The sequence below is a fragment of the Spea bombifrons genome, chromosome 3 (assembly GCF_027358695.1).
Source record: "Spea bombifrons isolate aSpeBom1 chromosome 3, aSpeBom1.2.pri, whole genome shotgun sequence".
Lineage (NCBI taxonomy): Eukaryota > Metazoa > Chordata > Amphibia > Anura > Pelobatidae > Spea > Spea bombifrons.
Window position 1 is genome coordinate 37,120,167 of NC_071089.1, and position 25,869 is coordinate 37,146,035.

At 40.0% G+C, this 25,869-nt stretch overlaps 1 protein-coding gene across 2 annotated transcripts in view; it reads left to right on the forward strand.

Annotated features, from left to right (window-relative positions):
* The window catches only part of RNF217 (ring finger protein 217), a 47,045-nt gene extending 30,236 nt beyond the window's left edge, over window positions 1-16,809 (forward strand). The window contains exons 2-6 of one of the 2 annotated variants that reach the window (XM_053460792.1): window positions 4,228-4,461; window positions 7,091-7,255; window positions 12,706-12,907; window positions 13,977-14,048; window positions 15,741-16,809. In XM_053460792.1, coding sequence (XP_053316767.1) covers window positions 4,228-4,461; window positions 7,091-7,255; window positions 12,706-12,907; window positions 13,977-14,048; window positions 15,741-15,817 — 750 coding nt within the window. In that variant the 3' untranslated portion in view covers window positions 15,818-16,809. Of the gene's footprint in view, window positions 1-4,227; window positions 4,462-7,090; window positions 7,256-12,705; window positions 12,908-13,976; window positions 14,404-15,740 lie in introns of those variants that run through there. The other variant, XM_053460791.1, reaches the window with a different exon arrangement.
* Window positions 16,810-25,869: the final 9,060 nt, after the last annotated feature.

Sequence of the window (25,869 nt, forward strand, 5' to 3'; positions counted from 1 at the left end):
CAAATCAACCAGCAAATCACCGGTAAGGTACATCGCTTGCCGTGATTGGCTGGTTGTTGTACGCTGGGTAGAGGGGTAGTCTTATACGGCGAGTATAGTCCAAACTCTATATTTGGACTGTAAAAGTTGGGGGTCGTCTTATACGCCCAGTCGTCTTATACGCCGGAATATACGGTACTTGTCAGGAGCAGTGGGGTGTTCTGGCCTAGGCCAACTAGTCCTAGGGTGGGATGTCAGGGGTAATCAGGCTTCCTATAATGGCCAATCCCCTATTGGGAAATCTGCATACCTAGAAACAACCAGGCTCTAAATACCCAGAGCCCTCTGTTTTTCGGTATGCGGGTAGAGGTCCCACTGACATTGGTGAGCGGTCTCGCTGATATTGCGTGCTGGGCTAGCCCTAAACGCAGGAAAACGATCCATGCTTGGAAGGGAAGTGGGCAGGGAATGAGGCGTGTGGTGAGGCCTTAGTTACTCCTTAGTGACCCGGAGACCCAGAGAGGTGAAACCTGGAGAGTTCCAGGGTTCCCTATGCCTCACTATTCAATGTGCAGGCTTTAAGGGAGATCATTGATCTCTCCAACCGACCCATTAACACTATGGAAAGGTGTGCCAAGTTGGCACAGTCTTCTATAGTTTCCTTCCGTGCTTGGATATGACTTATACCAAGACACCCAGTAGTAAGGACAACGGCGCCAAGGGGGCAGCATGGTAAATAGATGACTGATCAGGAGGTAAATGTTATGGTTTTTGGTACCTGTGTTCAAACAGGCGGGGCCGGCCGAAGACTTAACGCCGCCTGGGGCGAAGTTTAAAATGCCGGGGGGGGAGCGGCATTTTAAACTTCGCTGACGCCATTATTTACCCCCCCCCGGTACTTACCTTTAAAGAGTCCTGCGGCGAGTCTCCCTGCTCTGCCACGGTGCCGGTTTGTAATGCTGAGCGCCGGAAATTGACGCCACTTCCGGCGCTCATCATTACAAGCCCGCACCGAGCAGGGAGACTCGCCGCAGAGGAGAGAGGGGCGCCGAGGGGTAAGCGAAAACCACTCGGCGCCCCTCTCTCTCTCCTCCGCTTCAAAACAAACAACAACAAAAAAAACGCTTGGGGCGGCAAAGTGCCGCCCCTTCTAAAGTGCCGCCTGGGGCAATTGCCCCAGTCGGCTCCATTGTAGGGCCGGCCCTGCAAACAGGGATTTTAAACTCTGATACAACAGTGATAAAAGCATCATTTGGGACACTCACAATATGAAAAAAGAGTATAGTATGAAGGAGTCTGTTCCTGATTGTCTTACTCCCAGACCATTTCAGATTTTTTTCTGTGTAGCACAAATTTGTGTGTGTGTAGTATTATAGTAGCTCCTAATCTTTTCAGCATCTCTTGTAATTAAGAATGGCAAAGCTGCTCTGTGTCAGGTTGTGATACAACAGCTAAACGGATTGAACAAATAAATGAACGGTCATGCCACAAGTTATAGTGAAGGAAAAAAATATTTGATCCTCTGCTGATTTTGTACGTTTGCCCTCTGACAAAGACATGATCAGTCTATCATTTTTAATGCTTTATTTGAACAGTGAGAGACAGAATAACAACAAAACAATCCAGAATAATTTCAAATAAGTTATAAATTGATTTGCATTTTAGTGAAATAAGCATTTGATCCCCTACCAATCTGCAAGATGTCTGGCTCCCAGGTGTCTTTTATACAGGTAACAAGCTGAGATTAGGAGCACTCTCTTAAAGGGAGGATCTCAAGGCAACTGGGACCATAGTCACCAAGAAAACAATTGGTAAAACACTATGCTGTGAAGGACTGAAATCCTGCAGCGCCCGCAAGGTCCCCCTGCTCAAGAAAGCACATGTACAGGCCCGTCTGAAGTTTGCCAATGAACATCTGAATGATTCAGAGGAGAACTGGGTGGAAGTTTTGTGGTCAGATGAGACCAAAATCAAGCTATTTGCCATCAACTCAACTTGCCGTGTTTGGAGGAGGAGGAATGCTGCCTATGACCCCAAGAACACCATCCCCACCGTCAAACATTTCTGCTAAGGGGACAGGACGGCTTCACCGCATCAAAGAGACGATGGATGGGACAATGTACCGTCAAATCTTGGGTGAGAACCTCCTTCCCTCAGCCAGGGCATTGAAAATGGGTCATGGATGGGTATTCCAGCATGACAATGACTCAAAACAGATGGCCAAGGCAACAAAGGAGTGGCTCAAGAAGAAGCACATTAAGATCCTGGAGTGGCCTAGCCAGTCTCCAGACCTTAATCCCAAAGAAAATCTGTGGAGGGAGCTGAATGTTTGAGTTGCCTAGCGTCAGCCTCGAAACCTTAATGACTTGGAGAGGATCTGCAAAGAGGAGTGGGACAAAATCCCTCCGGAAATGTGTGCAAACCTGGTGGCCCACTACAAGAAACGTCTGACCTCTGTGATTGCCAACACAGGTTTTGCCACCAAGTACTAAGTTATGTTTTGCAAAGGGGTCAAATACTTAATCAATTTATAACTTATATGAAATGCGTTATTTTGTCCCTCACTGTTCAAATAAACCTACCGTTAAAATTATAGACTGATCATGTCTTTGTCAGTGGGCAAACGTACAAAATCAGCAGGGAATGAAATCATTTTTTCCTTCACTGTATGTTGTGTAGTATGTCCAGATGATTTAGTAGCCTCTTCAAGTTTAAGTTTTCATACAAAATTCCAACAAAATATACAATACTTCAGTTTTGTTTCCAAAGCCATGCATATCCATATAAAAGAAACACATTTAACTTTATTCACACTAACATATTTAAGGGAACTGATAACTCTCATTTTGTAATGGGGGAATAAAGTAAATTTCCTATAATCTAAGTAGGACCTTTTGACAAGCCCATGCTTAAATGTTGGCATGTATGTAGTGACACTACATGTGCAGCCCAGTTACCGGTATAATAAAGGGTAAGATATTTCCATTTTTCAGAGATAAGTGAATCTTTAGCAACAAGAAGGAAACAACCCATGCCTAAGCACGTAACTGCGAATCGCGTCAAGCGACTGTTCTGCTGTGGTGTGTTTTGCTTTTACAAGCATTGGATTGACACTTCTGGGCTCCGTAGTTTTGTTTCCTTCGTGTGGTTCAGGCGTGGTCCTCCTGCTGGAAATTAACAGACCCAGCGTATGCCAGGATCTCTCCAATACTTGCTTCTTAAGTGAAGTTTTAGCTTGTTTCTGTGATGTTTATTTGGTTTGCTATTTTACACAAAAGACGAAAGTGAAAATTGAACTGTTAAAAGTGTTAAAACTGACAATAACATTAACACAGGTTAAGGCATACAAAAGGAGAATATGGTTATGATGATCTTATTGTCTATTAATGGGCTGAGGGGAAAGTGAGACATACTGTACACTGCATATCATGATTATTGATAAACTGATTTTTTTACAATGAAACATGTTACCTGTATTTTTAAGAACATAATATCCTTAGTTCAAAAATCCAGGAAGTTGATTGTGAAAATATTGTACCATGCCTTGTGGCTGTGTTTGTTTATACTACTTTTATTGCTAACTGGCAAAAAGGGGAATTCCTAGTATTACCACCTTCAAAATTAGCTGACATGATAACTAGGTCAACTTTATATTTTTCTAAATAATCTATCAAGTCAAGGGTTGTTATGACATGACCAAGGCCTATTTTCAGGTACCTTCCTACTGTCCTGGGTAGCTGCCCCACTACTGTACTCTTGTGGGCAGTGAGGATCAGGGGCCAGTTAGGAAAATCCTCTGATCTCCCCTACCTAGCCCAGGGAGCTGTAGAATCAATCAAGTTCTTCACTGTTGCAGCAATGACCTCCATGCAGCTGCCATGTAGCTACCTCACAATTATCTGAAGCTGAGCTCCATTATGTGGTTCTTCGGATAAGGTGGACAGTGTACATACCTCCAGCGCTGCCCACTTCCAGCAGGAGCCATAGCCACCTCCATTGTTGACTCCACTTTTGTGTGTCTGTTGCCGCATTTCAGATGTCCAAATTAGGGTATCCGAATTAGGGGGAATGCTCACAGACTGCATAGTTTGCAGTTTAAATATCCCAATTAAGACCTATGACTTAATTTGATTTGTTGCTTCACATGTTAGACAATTGTAGAGTTACCGTTACACTACAAGAAAACATGTTATCAAATACCCTGTCATTGAGGTATTTATGCTTATTGTTCTTTCTCTTTGTTTGCAGGTCCATATAGGACAAGTGGAAATAAAATGTCCCATTACTGAGTGCAATAAACACCTGGACGAATCCACCATTGTGTACAATCTGCCACGTGATGAAATCCTCAAATACAAGTACTTCCTGGAACTCAGTCGCATGGACTCCAGCACCAAGCCCTGCCCCCAGTGCAAGCACTTCACAACATTTAAGAGGAAAGCCCACGTTCCAAACCTAAGCAAATCCGAGATCAAGTTCAAAGTGAGCATATCTAGCCAATATCAAATAAATTAATGATTCCGAAAGTAGGACATGGGTTATAGTGGAATTAAGGGTCTTAATACCACAGTCATTGCCTATGAAATTAGATTAAATGTTTAATTATTGTAAAAAATATTTAGATCATGTATGGATAACATCTGCCATAATATTTTGTTCCTGGAGGTTATGCTAGCTGAATTGGAGAATGCATGTCTGGTCATGGATTTATTGTCCATGACATCAGGAGATTAAAGGGGATTTTGTGGCAGCAGGTGATGCTACATCAGTCCACAGTCAAAAGGCTTATAGCTTCACTCTGTTTCAATTTAGGCTAAACACATGTCCCCTTGAACAGTGCAAATCCAAAAGTGTATATAGCCAGATCATTCCAATATACGATGACATCTTAAGTCCAAGTAGGTACCTTTTATTGGGCTAACATAGAAAATTATGTAAAATCAGATACATTTTTTGGACCTCAGAGGTATCTCCTCCACCTAACTTTATACTCATCCAGTGGAGAAAAACTCCATTCTCATTGCTCATTGAACCATTAAAAAACATGGAATCCGCTGGAGAACAGCTATTATAGTCACCCCTAAAGCCCTAGTGGAGAGGGGTGACATTTGACCATAGCTGTTTTAGTAGTTTGCAATTAATAGTTATTGTACAACAACGCAATTAATTGTGTAAACACAGAACAAGGGAGCAGGCACCCCATGGATGCAATGCAACATACAATCATCTATCATAGGCAGGGACCCCGTTCAGAATACTGTATACATACATTACTATAATTAATAGACACATTTTTATACTAGTATACACATGAGTAGACCACATTCTTTTAAAGATTACTGAGTGTGGGAAATCACATTTGTAACAGCATTCCAATCCATTGACTGTGTTATGTTGAAAGGTTTAGAGAAAATTAGGACAATTATGTAACTCAATTAAATAACTGAGAATAATTAAAACTTCAGGTGATACCGAATGTTAACGAAAATTTACATGTTAAAGTGACGGCTCTCTTACTTATCCTAGAATATGCACGATGTTTACATTAATATGTTCAGGGGAACTTTTATTTACCTTCTTAAAATATCTGTATAATCAATTAATGTGTAAGTAGTGCTGTGGAGAGTGGGTACTACTAACCCAAGAACATTTAGGCAGTAGAAGATGTCTGGAAGGAGAACACCTTTAAATGTTGAGATCAGAACCCCTGCTCTAAATAGCAATCTGCCGGTAGTTGCTGAGAAGCCATAGTTTTAACCATTAGTGTTTTTTTTGTTGTGTACTATACAAGTTATTGTAGGTTATCTCCTGTATTTAATAGGAAGGACCAGACTTCAGATTTGGTTTCTTGTAAATGTAAATGCATAGAAGATGATAAGTTTCTCATGTTTTCCCTTTTCTATACAATATACATTTCTGGTACACTGCTTCATTAAACTTTGCATTCCTGAAGTATGTGGTCACACATATGGCCGTCTGAGTCTAATACATGTGTTTAAATTAATTGCACAGTCGGCTATTTAATCAACAATTAAGGACAACTATAGGAAAACTATATATAAAGCCACATTTCTTATGATTCAGGAATATTTATAAGTAAAAGTTCCTAAGCATGCTGCGGGCAATATTTTTCAGTTTACTTTCTACTTTGTGTTGGGACATACTGTATAGTTCTGAGATCATGCACAGGATGCGCAGGGACAAGAACATAAAGAAAAAAAAATATGACAAAAATATTATGAAACATTAAAAGTATATCATACATTGTTTTTACGTCATCTTTGGGCCTAGAGTATTTTCTTTAAAGAAATGTGGATACTATGTACTTAACAATAACGTAAACGCATATTAGACATACCAGGATGCTGGGGCATACCTCACTCTTTCACTTACTCACTCATACTCTCACACTCTCACTCACTCTCTCACAATCGCTCATGCGCTCTCTCTCTCTCTCTCTCTGTCTGTCTCTCTGTCTGTCTCTCTCTCTCTGTCTCTATGTATCTCTACCTTCTCCGCTGCTTCCATGTCATCCTTAACATAAGGGACCTGGCCAAGCAGCCCCCTCAATACAGAATAAAGATGGAATGGTTAAAAACATGCTTGAAAATGGAGACACTGGATTTACAATCCAATTAACTCATTGGGTAATAGAAAGGGCTGTTAAAAACCTCCTGAGCATAACCAACAGCTGATGTACCTTTTGACCTAAGTTTACATAGCTTTTTTAAATCACTTTGCTACTGATAAAACATTCAACATTTATAAGTCCTGGTTTTTATAGTTGATGTGTATGACATACTGATATTTTTTTCTACTTCAGAAAAGATTAAAAGTAAAAAAAAAAAAAAAAAAAAAAAATAGAACTGATCAAAATTATGATTTTAATTTGGAATTCACACCAGTTCATTCTGTAAAACACAATTGAATATGATATGCTGCAATTGAAGTTGCTGGCCTTACAACTTCTTGGCTGGGGCCTGCATCCGTTTAAGTATTTTGGTTAAATATTTTTTGGGGCTAAAGATATATCATTATAATGTATTAACTGGCATGCATTTTTTTTTCTTACCTCCGTGTCTTTTTTTCGCTCTTGTTTTCCTATTTGTAGATTCAGTGCCCATCTTGCCAATTTATATGGTGTTTTAAGTGCCATTCTCCCTGGCATGAAGGTGTAAACTGTAGAGAGTACAAGAAAGGAGACAAGCTGTTGCGTCACTGGGCTGGTGAAATTGAACATGGGCAAAGAAATGCCCAGAAATGTCCAAAATGCAAGGTAGGTAGCTATCATATTAAGCTTGGAGTTCTTTCACCAAATTAATGTATTATTTTATTTAATATGCATTTGTCTTGAAGTAGCCTTGTGTGTATGAAGGGTGAACTTGGCCTACATTTCTAATTAATTTAAAAAGACACTACTAGGGCGTAAACTGTTGTCTAGTGTAACCATCATCCTTAAAAAACAGGTTTAACACTAGGGTCCTACCTTGATGGTATTCTTGGCAAATGAATACCATCAAATGAATGTCAAATTGTTAGGTTATCTAGATGTCCCGAAGTGTTCAGTGTTAATTGCTCTTGAATGTTAATCTTCAGTAATATAGTCTCCTAAACAAAACATTGTGAAAACATTGTTTTACACCTGGATATTTTTTTATGCTCATGTGTCAACCAGGTCTGGCCATCAGGCCAAACCAGGCAAATGACTGGTGGGGTGGTGCCCTTTTGCGCTTCTTGCACATGTCCCTTTAGCGTTGAGCCACTAGAGATTCACCTTTTGCCGCGTGCTACAAATGTGTAACCCATATGTCATTTTATTGACTACTGGCCATAAAGTGTCATGGAAGATTTTAATCCTCAATCCAGGCCTGGTGTCAGCTGAAACCTAAACACTTAATTTACCCGTAATGAGTTCTGTTGGCTGTAATTATAAAACATATTGCAATTTATTTATCTAATTGCATAAGAAACACATAGAAACATGTTTCATCATATTATGGAGTGTCTGATAGGCTTATTTTTTTTTAATAAACAATAACTTTTTAAATGTTTTATTTTCTTCATTCAAGGTTCAGTGAAGCTACAATTGAGGCAGAAAGTTTACAAACACCTAAACTGAAGATGTTCAAACTCAAGTTTTCACAACTACACGTTATTGTACGTTTCTTAAGGCATCTACTCTGTTCACATCAGAGGTAATCAATTACAGAGAGAAATTTTTCAGCTTTTATTCAGTATATCAAAAGTACAATGGGTTGAGTTTACATACACCAAGTTGACTGTGTCTTTAAACAGTATTGAAGGTTCCACTAAATGACTTTTTGGGATCTTTTGATTGGCCAGTTGTCATAATTAGGAGTTAATTGGCAGCTGTGGCTCTAGTTAAGGGCCAACCTGTGGAGCCAGGGCCTTTTTGCCCTTAATACCATGGGAAAATCCAAGCAATTCACGCAAGTCCGGTTCCTTTCCGGCTAAGTATTCTGAGAAGCTTATGCAAGGCTACCCCAAGCTTTTGATTCAAGATAAGCAATTAAAAGGCAGTGCCACCTAATACTAACAGTGTATGTAAACCTTGGCCCACTGGAATTCTGATATAGTGAATTAAAGCTGAAATACTTCTGTCTGTAATCGCTTGTTTTAAAACTACCCCTGATGTGAACAGAGTAGATGCCGTAATTGACTTCCAAAAAGAAACTTATGGTAACATGAAATGTGTGGAGTTGTGAAGTTTGAATGTCTGGTCTTAATTTTGCTTTTTATTTAGTAGCAAAGGTTAGTTTAAATTCACAGCATGACTATAAATGCTTACAGTATTTGAGACCTTACATAAATATTAAAATTCATAATCATATGAACTTGAAAAGGATAGACAGTTACTGTTTCTCTTTTTATGGCATATTTATTGTCAAGCCACTTATTGTAGTTGTGCGACCGGGTAAAGGTGAACATCTTTCTGGATTCCGTATTGTCTGAAATTATTGGTTTGGAACTGCATGTACAGGAATCTCAATTAGATGTTAATACATTAATAATTGACATCTCATTACAGCCAAAACCTGTTTTCTAACCAGTGTATATTTGAGTGCAACCATCTCATAAAAAAGTAAAGCTCTTTGATGCTTAACAGAGTAATGTTAGGCATAGGCTTCTAATGGACGCTGCTTTACACTGATGGCCATTTAAATAGAAATCACAAGGACATCTAGAAAGGGAATTTGTTGGCATGAATCCGAGTAAGTTTGTTTTCTCTTTACTGCATCATGTGGTGGGTGTATGTTGTAGGACTTGATGGGCAACTGCCAGGGCATTGCTTTCTTACACAACAGCTTGAGATAAGGAAAAAAGGTAAATATGTTTACTATCCTACCTTGCCTGAAGCCAGACCACTCACTGGCCAGTAGCCAGTCTTGTGCGGTTCTGATCAGCTTTGGTTAAGTGTTGCTATGTTATAATAAACATTTCAGCGCTGGGTTGTGGAGTCTGAGTATTGGCACATGCAGGTTTGGGTTCTGTCTTCTATATATGAAGTAAGATTTATTTGTTTTAAAAAACATTGAATTCTATTTTCTGTCAATTCCGTGGGCACTAGAATGTAAAGTAGGGCCTACGTTTTTTAATCAGTTTGGTACTCCAAATAATCTCACTTTTTAGAAGTGATTGCAAATCTGACCAGTAATCCTCCTTGGCTGAAGAGCATATAATACTACAGTATACATGGAATGTTTGATTTTGTGTCATGAACATTTCCCTGTCACCTTCAGATTTGTAATCCAGATTAGATGTAGGATTATCACAGTGGGTGAGATGAGCAGTTGGACAGCAGGATAGAATACCCAGCATTGTAGAAGAGATACAAGGTTACATTACAACAATATTGTTTGTTTTATAAAGCCTGTAAACTGTATATAGCACAGAGGCGATGAAAGCTGTCGCTTAAAAGTAGGTTCATTACCCTGTATACATTCTAAGGTTTCCAAAGAAATTTAGGTAATAAAAGAAGCTGAATTATTATTATGAGTTTATATTAATATATTATCTTTCACGTTCTGAGAAACCTATTGTGATGTGCAAATATGCATTTTATTCAACCAGAGAATACCGTATTTGCTCGATTATAAGACGAGGTTTTTTCAGAACAAATGCAAAAGGTAAATATGCGGGGAACTCTGATCTCTGACAGCCGGGGAAAGTATACGCAACGGACGCATACAAACCCCCGCTGCCAACTCCACCTCCTTCCGGCTGCAGCGGAAGGCAACGTCAACCCGCTGCCCCGGCTGGACGCACCGGTAAGAGAGGGCTGAGAGGGGGAAGGGGGGTGAGAGAGGGGGGAGGGAGAGAGTGTGTGTGTGTGTTAAATGGGGGTATAGGGTGTGTGTGTGTTAAATGGAGGCATAGGGCATTTCTGGAGTGGCGTTAAGGGGGCATTTAATAGAGCATTCTGCCTCCTGAAATGCCTTATACCTCCCTATATGCCACTCTGCCCCATAATATGCCTTTTAACCCCCTAAATGCCAGAGTGGCATATAGGGGTATAAGGCATTTCTGGAGGCAGAGTGCTCTATACAATGCCTTTTAACTCCCTTAATGCCACTCTGCCTCCTGAAATGCCTTATACCTCCCTATATGCCACTCTGCCCCATAATATCCATTTTAACCCCCTAAATGCCAGAATGGGATATAGGGGTATAAGGCATTTCTGGAGGCAGAGTGGCACATAGGGGGTCAAAAGGCATACCATGGGGCACAGTGGCATATAGAGGGTTAAAAGGCATATCATGGGCCACAGTCCCATATTGGAGTAGCAAGCCTGGGGGCAGATGTGCGTAACTGGGGGACAGGTTGGAAAATACAAGAAATAAAAACAAAAAAAATATTTTTCTCAATCATAGCTTTTATTAAAAAAAATAGTTTACATGAATTAACATTTACTGGTAAAACTTTTTTCCTTTGGGGTCGTCTTATATTCAGGCTTTTTCTTTTTTTCCTTAGTTAATAATCAGATTTTGGGGGGTCGTCTTATAATCAGGGTCGTCTTATAATCAAGCAAATACGGTACTATTGACAGTGTTTGTAAGCAGTTAGAGTAGAACATGCAGATATCTCATATCGTTTGTTTCTACAGTCAACACTGATTTGGTCAACAACCTCAGCGCCATCTCTTTAAATGATTAATTTCAACGTAAAAAGAACCACAGTAGGAAAAGGTAAAGTATAGATATGACAAAAAGACTGCTAATGCATATAAAATACTTGCTTCAATATTTAAATTGCACTTTTTTGAAACTTTTAATAAGGTACCTATTACCTACATATCCTTTTTACACTGTAACAGCCTGTATACAAGGGCTAGCATGTGAGTGGGTGCTTTATGTGTATGTATAAAAAAATGTATCTCGGGCTACCGACCCTGCACAAAACGTTATGGGGGAAAAACATTATTTAAACACTGCTGCATACAGTAATGAAGAAAAACTGGTTCAATTTAATCTTGTTCCAATAAACGTCCTTTCTCTGCATGCTTAGAGTTTGTCATTGTAGGCATGTGATACTATGGGTGGCTCTACCTTCGCAAACACAACACTGAGCTGACTATTCATGACAATGCTAAAAGAGGCCTGCTTGTCCAATAAAATCCTTTCCAAAGAAATCCGTAGACCTTTATTGGTTAGAGTGTCTGTTTGGGTGATTAAGACTGAGTTATTCTTTTGTTTACCGCAAAGCAGTCATTGATAACAGAGCTAAAACGCATACAAATGCAATACAAATACATATGCAACCATCTGAGAAAATTATACAAAAACTTGATCTATTTTATAAATGAAAGCAACGCAATATTTTTGAAGACTCATTTTAATGTCATATTAGTAATAAAAAGTGGTGGGGGTTCCTCTTTAAGTCGGCTTAGATGTATTCTGACCCATGTGATGTATTTAGATAGCAGCACTGGAAGGCCTTACATTTGTATCAGTGGCTTTTTACTTAAAGTTAACCCTTTAATTTGATTGAAGAGGCCTTTATTAAAAAAGAAGTAGTCTAGATCTGGAATCATTATTTAGCTGCTCACATTTTGTATTTCGTTTTTATTGGCCATCTTCATATAAATACAATTTCTCATAGCAATGGACTGCAGATAAGGCATAACTGCATCCATGCCAACCTGAAGATCTTGTTTTGTTTTATGGATGCTCTGTTTCCTATTAGTATGTCTGGTATGAAAGTGGAGAGGTTTTGGCATAAAATTTCTGGCACACTGCACTGTAATGTGTGCTTGACAGGTTATTGAGTCAAACTATCAACGTCTGTGCTCCACTTGGAAGCTGTTAGAACTGGCGCGGATATGCTCAGCAATGTGTGTCTATCAATAATCATGGTGTTTATGTTCGCAAGAAACCGTGCGTTATATGTTGAGAAGAAGCTTGATCTCCCTCTACTGGTACATCTGTGATATAGCATATTACACTATAGAATGATGATGAATTATTACGCTTAAGCTTCATTTGATGCTGTTGGAAATAGTTTTGGGTTATTTTATTTTTTGTTTTGGTTCTGCAAATCAGGTCTGGCAAACCCAATAGCACCTCTGACCTACCTTCATTAAGCTCTTGTCTTTCAGTGGCTGATTTCACACGGCCGCACAGATCAATCATCCTGTAATTATCATTAAATTCAATTTCTTTTTTTCATTGTTATTGCTTAACACTCTGTGGGTTTCTTGATTTCCAGGTCCACATTCAGAGAACAGAAGGATGCGATCACATGACCTGTTCTCAATGTAACACTAATTTCTGCTACCGCTGTGGAGAGAGATACCGCCAGCTACGCTTCTTTGGTGATCACACATCAAACCTCAGTATATTTGGATGCAAATACCGCTACCTCCCAGAGAGACCGCACGTAAGGAGATTAGTGCGAGGCTCTGTTTGTGGTGAGTGTGTAGCATGCAAGGCAGGAAACCTGCATGGTTACTTTGATTAATGTTTGACTGACCTATTGGCATTTAAAAAAAGCAGGCATGAGAGTCTGCAAGCCATGGCTCCCAAGAATGTACTGCTTTCGCCAAGCTTTTTTTTTACTAACTTGCTCCAATCTCTGTTGATAAGTCACTTGCTGCTTCTTAAAGCAAGACAATTTTGTGGGAAGAAACACAAAATGTGGCAGGCTCCACATTACCAACACAAAGAGGATGTATGCTATAACTGACACCACTACATCTAACTACTCATGTTGGAAATAATTATTTTTTTTAAAAAATAGACCAGACAAACTGTCCATGTGCATTAAAAAAACTTTTTTTAATGGTTCTATAGTTTTAAACTAAATTGTTTAAAACTATAGAACCATTAAAAATTTATTTTTTAATGCACATGATTTTGCCATATGTTGGCATGTCTCTACATATTACAAAGACTCAAAATGAGCTGCTATTCATAAACAGGAAGTACAGTGCATGCTGGGTAAGCACTTCTTTTCAATGTTACAGCACATGTCTAGTTCTGTGACCTGTCCGTCGCAAAGAGGGAGTCAGGTGCAAACATTTATTTTAATCAATCATACTGTGTAAGATGTAGTTAATACCTGGGGAGGGCAATATTCAGCCTAAGGGGGCAAAAACTAACAAAAGGTACCTAGCAATAAAGTAGCCCAAAATGCCTTTGGCAGACAATTCACTCAATATAGCCTATCCAGTCCTGTCCAAAACAATTTACTCCAGTGGGACTGCATAAATACATATAGAAGAGAAAAACAAAAGCCCAGAGGACAATTTGCTACTCTGCCCCACTTGGCAGCCCTCCCACGGTTGATGCTCAAAGATTTTATTTTCCCCGTTTCCCTTCCTCATTATTGCGTTGACCGTTATGTAAAAAGAGATCCAAACAGGCTGCACTAATTTTGTCAAATTACAATAAGTATGATGTACTGAGTGTTTTTCAAATTAAATTTTTACTAAACATCACAATGGAATCTGACACGGTTTCTTTACTTCTGTTTTTCAGCTGGTAAACTACTCATTGCACCCCTGCTAATAGTTCTAGGTTTGGTACTTGGAGCCATTGCAGTTGTAATCGGTAAGAACATTAGAATCAACTTGTGTGGTGTACTGATGACGATAAAGGATTTACCAGGAGGCAGAAGGAATGACCAAAGGCTGTGTAAATAGAGAAACTTAAAATCAGAAAAAAACTAGTGACAAAGTAAAACAATAAATATAGTGTCAAGAAAAGTAAGTGAGCCCTTTGGAATTACCAGCATTTATGTATGAAATTGCCTTTAAAACATGATATGATCTTCAACTAAGTTACTATAATGAACAAACACATTCTGTTTTAACTAGTAACACACAAATTATTGTATTCTTGTCCATATTCACCATTCACAGTGTGGATTGCAAAATGTATGTTAACCCCTAGGCTAATCACTTCAACAAAAAAGAACACTCAATCATTTTGAGTTTGCTGTTCTCAAGAAGCATCTGCTGACAGAAAAGCTAAAAAGAGTTACGAAGTAATCGTAAAGATTTATCAGTCCACTATTAGACAAATTGTTTATGAATGGAGACTATTTAGTACTGTGGCTACTATCTCTAGAAGTGGGCCTCCAGCAAAGATGATTCCAAGGGCACACACAGAATACTTAATGCAGTGAAAAAGAACCCTAGAGTAACAGCTCAAGGTTTGAAGAAAACACTGGAACTGAAACTCTGTACGTTAGTCTACCACACTCAAAGCATTGAACAGGCATGGAGTCCATGGCAGGACACCACGAAGGATGCAACTGCTTTAAAACATTGACATTTGCCAAAAAGACCATCTTGCTACTGGGAAAAGGTTTTGTGGACTAATGAAGGTTCGGGAAGAATATGAAGCACTACGTATGGCATAAAAAGGGAAATGCATACCAACATGAAAACCCATCCCATCAGTGAAGTACAGAGCGTCATGATTTGAGGCTACTTTGCTGCCTCAGGGCCTGGACAGCATGCCATTGTCAAAAGGAACATCAATACCAATTTATCAAGGTGTCACACAGGATAATGTCAAGATGACTGTCCACCAGCTGAAGCTCAGTAAAAAGTTGAAGTTGGATGATGCAGCAGGACAGTGACTCTAAATCGAGAAGTAAATCTACTACAGAATGGGTTAAAAAAAGAAAATCAGCCTTTTGGAGCGGCCCAGTCAGAATGCAGACCTTACACCATTACAGATGCTGTGGAATGACCTGTTCACACCAGACAACCTAAGAATATGGCTGAGCTTAAGCAGTTCTGTAAGAAAGAATGGTCTACACTTCCTCTAGAAGGTTGTGCATGTATGATCTGCAGCTACCAGAAGCACTTGTTTGAGGTTATTGCTTAATGGAAGTTTGACCAGTTATTAAAGCCAAAAGTTTGCTTACTTGTTCCACCAGCGCTGTGTATGTTTAATGGGTGTGTTCAATCATTGTTTGTGTGTTATTAGCTGAAACACATTGTGTTTGTCTATGCTTGTGTAGATCAGATCACATTTTATGAACAAGTAATTCTAATAGAAGGGGTCAAACAAGTAATGCAGAATTTTTGTCTTGACACTGTATATGTAGAGTATGATGAACAATTGAGTAATATTCTGTGATACGTAGTTGGCAAAGTGGTCTCATGATGGCAACCACATATCTCATACATGATGGCACTGTAGACTCCCCTCTCCGCCAATAAACTTGACAGCCATTGTCATTACAGTATAAAGTATGTGTTTCTAACATATTTATTTTTTTGTCCTTAGGAATATTTGTATTGCCTGTCTATGTCCTTTGTAAAAAGCGACGAAAAAGGACGCGGTCCAATGGTATGTCATGGTAAGATTAGGGGACCCTGTGAAGCTTGAAACAGTCCCAGGGGCTATACTAAACTGTGCAGCAGAAAACATTATTTTGTTGAAGCTGGAATTCCGAAAGACCTTCAATGCTCCATACAGCTCCCTATGACAGACCACAATGCCACCTATTCCTGGTGCACTCCTGGATGGACATGCCCAGAATTGCTGCTTTTTTAATTTGTATAATGTTTTTATTTCGGACCTTTGATTTAATTACCATTCCCTTAATAGATGTGTCAATGTAAGTTTAGGCTGCGGATTCTTAGACAATCAAAATAAGAAACCTGATCAGAACTTGAAGATTGGACAGCCATTTTTTTCGTACACCTGTGGTTATAAGACTAGCCTAGGCAATGCCTATGGCACAAAATACTTTTTTATTTATTAAGATTATGTTTGGCAAATTCATTTTAGCCAAGAAACAGGTGTCCAGTCCAAGTGGGATGTAACAGTACAAACTGTTCAGCAGCCACAAAGAATTCTGTGCTCAATGTCCACTACTGCCACGACTGCTGTACATATGGCAGTAAGGCCAGTGATGAGAGATTGAAACATAAGTTTTGCACTGATAATAGATTGCTCAGGCAGGGATTTAATTTTGCATATGTTCATACAGAGCTCTACCAATTATTAAACCTGTGGCCGTCTGTTTCATTTACCACACCATGTTATTCCAACCAACGGTCTTATCTAGCCTGGCTTTGGTTAGTAACCATATTTGACCAGATCACAGGAGGATAGCATTTGCCTTTTTAAGTATATTTTCATATTGTTTTAATGTGTCTTCCTTTTAGTTTCTGCTTACAACACAATGTCCTTTGTGTTATACTAATATTACAAAAAATAAAGGAGGTGAGGCAGGGTTATCTTAATGTTCTAGCCCAGGTACCCTCTGTTGTGACACTAAAAAAAAAAAAAACACGAACTGCTTCCATGTCAGGTCCATAGCATTGTTCTCAAAGGTACAAACGCAAAATGACATTTCCTCGAGTGCTTCATTTCACACAGGACAAGGGCAGGTTCCCTTGAAATTGAAGAGCCTTCTAACAATTCAGTTGTATCACAGGAAACCACACAACCTAAAAAGGTCCCAAGTTAGCATCCCCAAAACCCCCATGGCCTAACCTAAGCAGGGACTCTTTTTTTATTCTTTTATATCCTTTCTGGGTGTTCATAAAGTATTTTCAAATCTAAATTAAAGCTGGGTTGTTTTAATGTTTAATTTAATTTCTCTCATTGCCCATTCTCTGTGTTGCTGGCACATTGTTATATCCATTCTGGCTCTCCACCTCAGAAGGTTGCTCAGCATTAGTGAAAAAGATTCTGTGGAAGCTCTGTAGTCTAAATGAACAAGTTACAAGAGATCTCCCCAACCAACCAATTGGGCAGTGGCTCAATGTAAGGCAATCTGTCTCTGTTAAAGTATCAGTGGCCTACTGCTCCCTCAGACCTGCCGCTCTAGGCCTAGGTCCAATTGTCTTAGACCGAAATACCTCACTTTACTACACGTTGGGGCTGACCTGGGCATAAAACCAGCATGACTGCCATTTTCCAGAAGTCCATTGCGATTTGTATTCTACTAGATGCATTCGCACCGCAATATTTAGAACATACATCCGGCTACATTACATTTATTTATGCAGCACCAACAGATTCCATGGTGCTATTACAATAAAGGACAGTGAAAATAAACAATGACATTAAGCAACCTATGTTGAGGTTCTAAAAAACCACCACAAACATCAATGCAAAGTTGGCTTCATGACATGTTTTGTCCAGTAAGGTTTTAGGTGTTTATTTTGTAAACTGGGAGACTGAAACATGTCAACTCACTGACTTTGCGTTATGAAAGACCAACCTAGAGAATGTTTAAAGCCAGAAGGCATAGTTTACACAGCATAATAGTTAAATAGTTGAAACGTTCAGGAAATATGCAAAATTAAACTACAGGTCATGTAGGACTTACTCATCCCTTCTTGTAAGCAAAGCTCACTTGGGCTGGCCCCTCAGAATAGCTGAATGTCAACTTGTCCACAAACTCATAGTTAATTAAACACCTTAGGCTTGAACTATACCTAGATCCTTTTTGGGCAAAATACATCAGTAAAAAATAAAAACTCACTAGGCAAAACACATGATCAATTAAGACATCAGCATGTAAGATACATGTCTTCCAGGTTCTAATGTTTAAGTACTCTTACAAGCCTTTTAAAACCTCAAAGATCATATTTTATCTTAATTTACATATAACGAAGAATTTGAGCAGGGGCTGAACTTTTGGTATATAAAGAATAATTTGTGTCCTTGAAAATAGAAAAGTCTAGTGGACTTGGCAGGTGAAAATAACAAGAAGTATTGGCCTCCGTTATTGATCGTTGGTAAAGCTGGTCCAATAGATATACTGTATTAATGCCCAAATCAATGTTAGTCCATTAGATTAATGTTGAGCTTAATTTTTACGGTGGGCATTGTAACAGCGTGGGGGGATATAACGTGTTTTCCAATATAAATTAAAGTTGGGTTGTTTTAATTGATTGAATTTAAAGTCCTGCACTCAGGCATCTGTCTTTTGGTTGAATGAATTTACCTTTACTCTGCCACAACATATCATTAAACAACTAGCTATGACTTTTTGTTTATTTTGTCTATAGATTAGAGCTGTATATATCTGTACGTGCTATTTAGCATTTTATTTAATACTTGGAATGGTTTAGATAGAGGATGATCTGAGATATTGTTTTTGTAAGCTCTCATTATGTAGTTTGATGTTCCTTAACTGATATTAACCGTTTCAATAGCAGAGACACTTTATTCATAGGATATTGAATGCAGTAACCTCATGACTACAGTCATACGGTGACGTAACAAATTATTTACACCCATAATACTATTTCTTCCCGGGGAGGAAATCTACAGCTTCCAGAGTAAAAGTTGCCATTTAATTTTGCCAAAATGTGAGAAATGTATGTATATTATTAATTGTTGCCTTTAAGGACTTCAGGTTATTGTAATGCATCATTTTTTTCAGTTACAATACAAATTGGAAGCCATATATTCCTTGTACAATATATCAGCGGATGATTGAGATCATGTAATTGGGCACATTTTATAAATGTCAGGATGATGTCAAGTGTAAATAAAAATTGTCTTAAAATGGTTTGTACATGTTTAACATAAAAATCAATAAGTTTGTATGCTTAAACCCCGCACCCCCGGTAAAAAAAGAATATTTTACCGAATGACATTTGTAATAAAAGTTAGTGCCAATGTGTCAAGTAGAAAACCCAAAATTCATGTTACAAGTTACCTTATAGCTGAATGCAACAAGAAAATCTTTGTTAAAACATATCACAAGTAGTTCACTGCATAATAACATAGAACCAGATATATATATTGACTCCGATTCTGATATTACTGGTGTCAAATGTAAATTTGATCTCTACAGATAAGTGTCTGTTTCTTTTTTGTCTATAAAGGTAATATATACGTGTTTGTCAACAACGTCCTGTTGCAAGCATTGTTGTTTTGTTAAGCTAACTACCACATTCGTAGTTGTCAGTTGCCATTCCGTTGAAAAAAAAAAGAATCACCACAACATGGCCATACTCTATAGAGTACTCTATACTCTGTATAGTTTGACCCTCTGGAATATGCATGTTTATTAAATCTTTATTATTCTTTTTTATTTACTATACCACAATGCCCTTCAATGTTTTATCTTTCTAGTTACTCATTCAGCTCTTTTTATGCCAATAAAGATACTGTGCCATGGCTGTACCCAGGTATGCTGGCCTGAAGGTATCCCCCAACATTTCCATATTTGTAGTATAATGATATGGAGCCATGTCAGAGAGGTCATGGCTAGTTATGCTATTAAGGTGGAAGTGAATGGGGTTAAACCTCTGTCTTTCTTGTGATCCTAAGTCTGACAAGAGGCCTTGCAATCGGCTATGATCAATGAAGCATCAGGGGTATATCAAGGGGTTTTCAGGTATGGTCATCATCTCCCTTAATGTCCAATTTGGTACAATTGACATATTGTTTTCTTGGTTATTGTTCAGGAATCAGACTGTATAGCATATATTTTCTATATTGTTATATAATGCTATTTATGTTTGGCATCACACATGGTCATTGTAACATAACTTATTTAATTACGTTAATATACAAGCTGCACTTTAATAAAACATTTTCAATTGCACATAACTGAAACTTGGCTTCTAGCTGAAGATGAACATTGGTTAAACTTCCATTAGATGCTTTGTCAAGGTATGTGTATGCCTTAGGTGTATGCATACAAAATATCATTGCGTACTTCTTTAAATATACTTTTAGTGCCTTATCCAAATCAGTTGTTTCCCTTGTTAGTTTTTTGACAGTGCCCAACAAGTTCATTTTTATTTCTCTGTTTATTTTTGCAATTTACAGTAATTAGTTACAATACTAGTTTGTTTTAGATTAAAATGGACATGCCATTGTATTATACAATTAAGATTTGTGTTTAAGTGCTAAACAGAATAAAGTGACTTGTATGACTATGAAAACTGACAGGGTAACCTTGAAAAATAAACTTCTTTTTTATACTGTTGTGTGAGATCTGGTTTTAATTTCTTTTTTTCTTGCTTTTCTGAGGCTCCAGGTGAGTGTCCTCAATATTTTCGTTGTTTGATCGCACCCATTGTCAACCCATGTGTGACCATGTTCTGCCCACTCCCAAGTTCAATTGGGGCTTGCCTCACTTCTGTTTACAGTTAGCCATACCCCGGTTCCATAGCCCTACCTTTTTGTTACCTATTAAGAAGGTAAGCTCCAGGAAAATTCCATAGTATGATTACAATGAATACCTGATATGGTCAATGTACAGTTCAGAATCCTCCAGTTTTGCATTTGCTGAGAAAATTTGGCAGCTATCACCATGGAAACAAACTAAACAGAAGGAACTTGACGGATTGGTTGTTAATAGTAAGATCACGAATCAGTCTGAACAGGAATGATATTTTAAACAAAACCCTTTAAATTGATGGTATTGGGAAGACACACTTTATCGAATTCCGAAACGCTAATATTATTATCTTTTTTATTTATATAGAATATCTGATAGGAAATATCACTAAGAAATAGATGAGCTATTGTTTATTGGTTATGCAGGTCTAAAACTGCACTTAAGAGGACAAAAATATATATGGTATATACGGTACTTTTTTCAGAATCCATGTGAGGGCCAAACTCTCATATGCAATACTGGATGAATGTACAATTCAATGAAAAAATAACCCTGTAGTGTACTCTACAGTTGAAAGCTGCGCAACAAAACTTTTTAAGCCTGTTAGGAGATAAATCATTGGGGGTGAATTGGGAACATACATCAACAATGGATCTAAAGAGGAAAGGATTACTCTACTAGGGATAGTTGTGAATGTCAGATTTCTGATCTCACAAGAAAATAAAGATGGAATACTGGCTCCGGTAGACTAGGTGGGCCACATTATATACACATATACGTCCAGGAGGTCGTCATATTATACACTGAGGCCTTATCTGTGATAAGGCAGTAAGTCATAACGATGATATTAAGTATAACAGTGGAACTGTAACAATATAATGATGTTAGTGAGTGCAATCAGAAGAGAATGGCTAGATTCAAGCTTTAAGAAAGGGCATATGTACTCAACTAAATTGTTTGCAGAGCATCATAGAAGCATGGAATTTGATGGCAGGTAAGCCAACTTGATGTCTATCATCTCTGAACACACAATACCTCGAGCCTTCAAGCATGTGGGATCAGACGATGGTGACTGATAGGTATGCTTAAAGACATGGCCTTAAGGGTACATGGTTAAATGTTTTTTTGTTTTCTTTTTTGTTCAAGGTCATTTTGGTCCAGCTGTCCACAATAATCAATGTTATAGGACTATCTATCTTAAGCAATAGGAACTTTGAATCAACATATAATCATACCTGGGAACTTCTTCATTCGGCTACCCGGAGCCTTCCCTTGCGGAATGCAGCCAGGACTGCCCACTGACATCTGTGGGGAGGTCCGGCTGATGTATCAGCGGGACCCCCCCCACCGACGTCAGTCCCATCAAAAGGGAAAATGGGTGGGGAGCGGGGCGTGTCAAGACACTGATCCCGCGACCCGGAGGAATTGGGTATTGAAGCCGGGGAAGCGGTGCTTCACCCAGAGATCTCCAGGTCAAACCTAGAGAGTTCCCAGGTAAGCATATAATGTGTGCACATAAATGCAGCAGTAACTGCACTATTACATCTGGTTCCTATGGGCATATGCACTTATGCCTGCCTGACTTTGACATGCACAACTGGTTACTTCTCCAGAGTCTTGATCAGAGCCGGCCTTAGGCGTTGTGGCGCCCTGTGCGGACTACTCCTCTGGTGCCCCCCCTCACTACCCCCCTCTCTGCCCCTTCAAACTACCCGCCCTCTCTGCCCCTTTAAACTACCCCCCCTCAAACTACCCCTCCCCTCTGCCCCTTCAAACTACCCCCCCCTCTGCCCCTTCAAACTACCCCCCCCTCTGCCAATTCAAACTACCCCCCCCTCTGCCCCTTCAAACTACCCCCCCTGCCCCTTCAAACTACCCCCCCTGCCCCTTCAAACTACCCCCCCCGCCCCTTCAAACTACCCCCCCTGCCCCTTCAAACTACCCCCCCTGCCCCTTCAAACTACCCCCCCCTGCCCCTTCAAACTACCCCCCCCTGCCCCTTCAAACTACCCCCCCCCTGCCCCTTCAAACTACCCCCCCTGCCCCTTCAAACTACCCCCCCCCCCCACTTACCTTGTTGCCGGAGTCCTGCGGTAAGAGCGGGAGGCATCCGTCTTCTCGCTCTGCCGGCATTTCATGTTGAGCGCCGGTATAGTCCGGCGCTCAACATGAGATGCTGGCACCGCGACGGAGTCACGGAGAGTAAGGGGCGCCGAGCGGTTGCCGAGAACTTCACGAGCAACCGCTCGGCGCCCCTGAGCGGGACTTAGATTAAAGCATCGGTTTTTTTTTTGTTTTTTTTTTAAACTTTATTTAACATCATTGATGTTAAATAAAGTTTAAAAAAAAAAAAACGATGCTTTAATCTAAGTCCCGGTCAGGCGCCCCTGCAACCGTGGCGCCCTGTGCGGTCGCACAGGTCGCACACCCCTAAGGCCGGCCCTGGTCTTGATCCCATTCTGGAAGTTGGGATGAGTAATTTACTTGTTGTTGCGGTTATACAGATATTTAGAAGCATTTTAGCAGGAGGAATTCATTGAGATTTCTCTCCTTTTCAAGTATGTCCAGAGGACCAAGCTTAAAAATAATTTTACATGCATGGTATACAGTTGTTGATATAGAAAAAGAAAATACATTATGGCATTATGGGATAAGGCATTTCTGGTGGCAGAGTGGCATATAGGGGGTTAAAAGGCATATCATGGGCAATGTTCCCTCTAATTTTTCTTGGGTGGTGTGCGCAGAAACAACACTTGCAAGGGGGGGTGGAGCTATATATTTCCAACCCTTTTGAGTCCATGGTCTATTTTAAAGGTGAAATTCTCACTGCAAAAGTTAATTATGAGCGAATCACGAGCGGGGGCTCCGGGCTGCATAAAGGATCAATATATATATGTATGTGTATATATATATATATATCTATATACATAATTATTTTTCTTATTGGGAAAAACTGCATAGCTTCTGTCGTTAGGCAACCATTGACAGGGGTACAGCATAACACCTATCACTATATACTGAGGCACACATTGACTGGGGTACAGCATAACACCTATCACTATATACTGAGGCACACATTGACGGCGTTGCAGCATAACTGCTATCATTATATACTGAGGCAAACATTGATGGTGGTACAGCATAACACCTATCACTATACATTGAGCCAGACATTGCCAATAATGTAGCATAACTCCTATCACTATATATTAAGCCAAACATTGATGTGGTGTAGACCTACCGCTTCAGTGTCTGGCTTAGTATATAGGGATGCACCGAAATGAAAATTCTGGACTGAAAATTCAGCATTCACTTGACTGAAACTGAAAATGACCCCCCCTTTGAAAAAAAACAACCCACTTTATTAAAAATAACACACCAAAATTGGACAAAAAAAACAACCACAATAATATATATATATATATATATATATATATATAAATTGCTAACAGCAATCACACTCCTATCATGCCCAGGCAGCTAGTACATGCTGGAACCTGGGCATCATACTAATGTGATTACAGCCTCCCTATGCCATGCTACCCCCCCACTTACACATCCATGCTATCACACACACACTCATTCACAAACATTCAGCATAAACTACAGCATAACACCCATCACTCTCACACACTTACTAATCCACTCTCACTTAATGTTTTCCTTCTCCTCTTGCCTCTTCTTCTTCTGTGTCCTGTCCTTCCGGTGCAGTAAAGACGGTGGGCGTGGCTTCAGTGCTGTGCGCCAGGATCTGTCATCAAATCCCGACGCACAGCATCAGTTGCCGTGCGCATCGCAAGGGAGCAGGATCAGAGGTCTGCATTAGCAGACCTCCCGCTCCCTTGATTGATTTTAAGTCGGTTGGGGTGAGATTTTTGATCTCCCCAACCGAGCTTGCTCCTCCAGTGGCGGACATTACTGTCCGTCTCTGGAGGAGTACCAGCGTCACCGTGTGCACAATTTTAGGACGTGTGTGCTCCCTCGAAAAGTTATGTGCGCGCGCACAAGCGCACAGCTTAGAGGGAACACTGATCATGGGGCAGAGTGGCATATAGGGGGGGTATAACGCATTTCTGGGGGCAGAGTGGCAAGCCTGGGGGCAGATGTGCATAAGTGGGGGGGGGCAGGTTGGCAAATAAAAGAAAACAAACATTTCTCAATCAAAGCTTTTATTATATATGAAAAAATAGTTTACATGAATTAATAAAGAAATAAACGTTTCTTACAAGAATATCGTGAAGAATAAGGTGATTTTGTTCCACTGAATAAAATGGAACTTTTTAATCTAAACATCAAAAAGGTTTTGATTCCAAAATCAAAGGGCAGTGGACATGTATGTATGTGTGTGTGTGTAAGGGCAGTGTATGTGTCTATATTTTTCTTTAAGGGCAGTGTACTTGTATATATATGTGTGTATATATGTGTGTATATGTGTGTTTATGGGCAGGTGTGTGTATATGCGTGTTCAGGGCCGGCCTTTGGGGTGTGCGACCTGTGCGACCGCACAGGGCGCCACACTCCAGGGGGCGCCGCCGGGGGGTCCGCCGCTGCCGCCAGTAGCGTACCTAGCGGGGGGGGGGCGGTCCGCACCGGGTGCCGCTCATCAGGGGAGCACCCGGCACCCCTCCAGAGACGGACAGTAATGTCCGCCGCTGGAGGAGCAGGCTCGCAAGGGAGCGGTATCGGAGGTCTTTATCAGACCTCCGGCTCCCTTGAGTGATTTTAAGCCGGTTCAAGGATCTCCCTTGAACCCGGCTTAAAATCGCTCAAGGGAGCCGGAGGTCTGTTAAAGACCTCCGATATCGCTCCCTTGTGATCCGCGCGGCAACAGCTGCTGTGCGCCGGGGTTTGTTGTCAGATCCCGACGCGCAGCACTGAAGCCGCGCCCACCGCTGTCCGTGCCCTCTGACCCGGAAGAAGACAGAGAGGACAGAAGAACTGAAGAAGAGGAGCATAGAGGAGGAAAAGAAGCTGTAAGGAGAAAAGAGGAAAGGTAGGAAAGCATTCAGTGAGAGTGAGAGTGGATTGGTATGTGTGGATTAGTATGTGTGGATTGGTGTATATGTGTGGATTGGTATATATGTGTGGATTGGTATATATGTGTGTGGATTGGTATATATGTGTGTGGATTGGTATATATGTGTGGATTTGTATATGTGTGGATTGGTATATGTGTGGATTAGTGTACGTGTTGATTGGTATGTGTGGATTAATATGTGTGGGTTAGTATGTGTGGATTAGTATGTGTGGATTAGTGTATATGTGTGGATTGGTATATATGTGTGGATTAGTGTATATGTGTGGATTGGTATG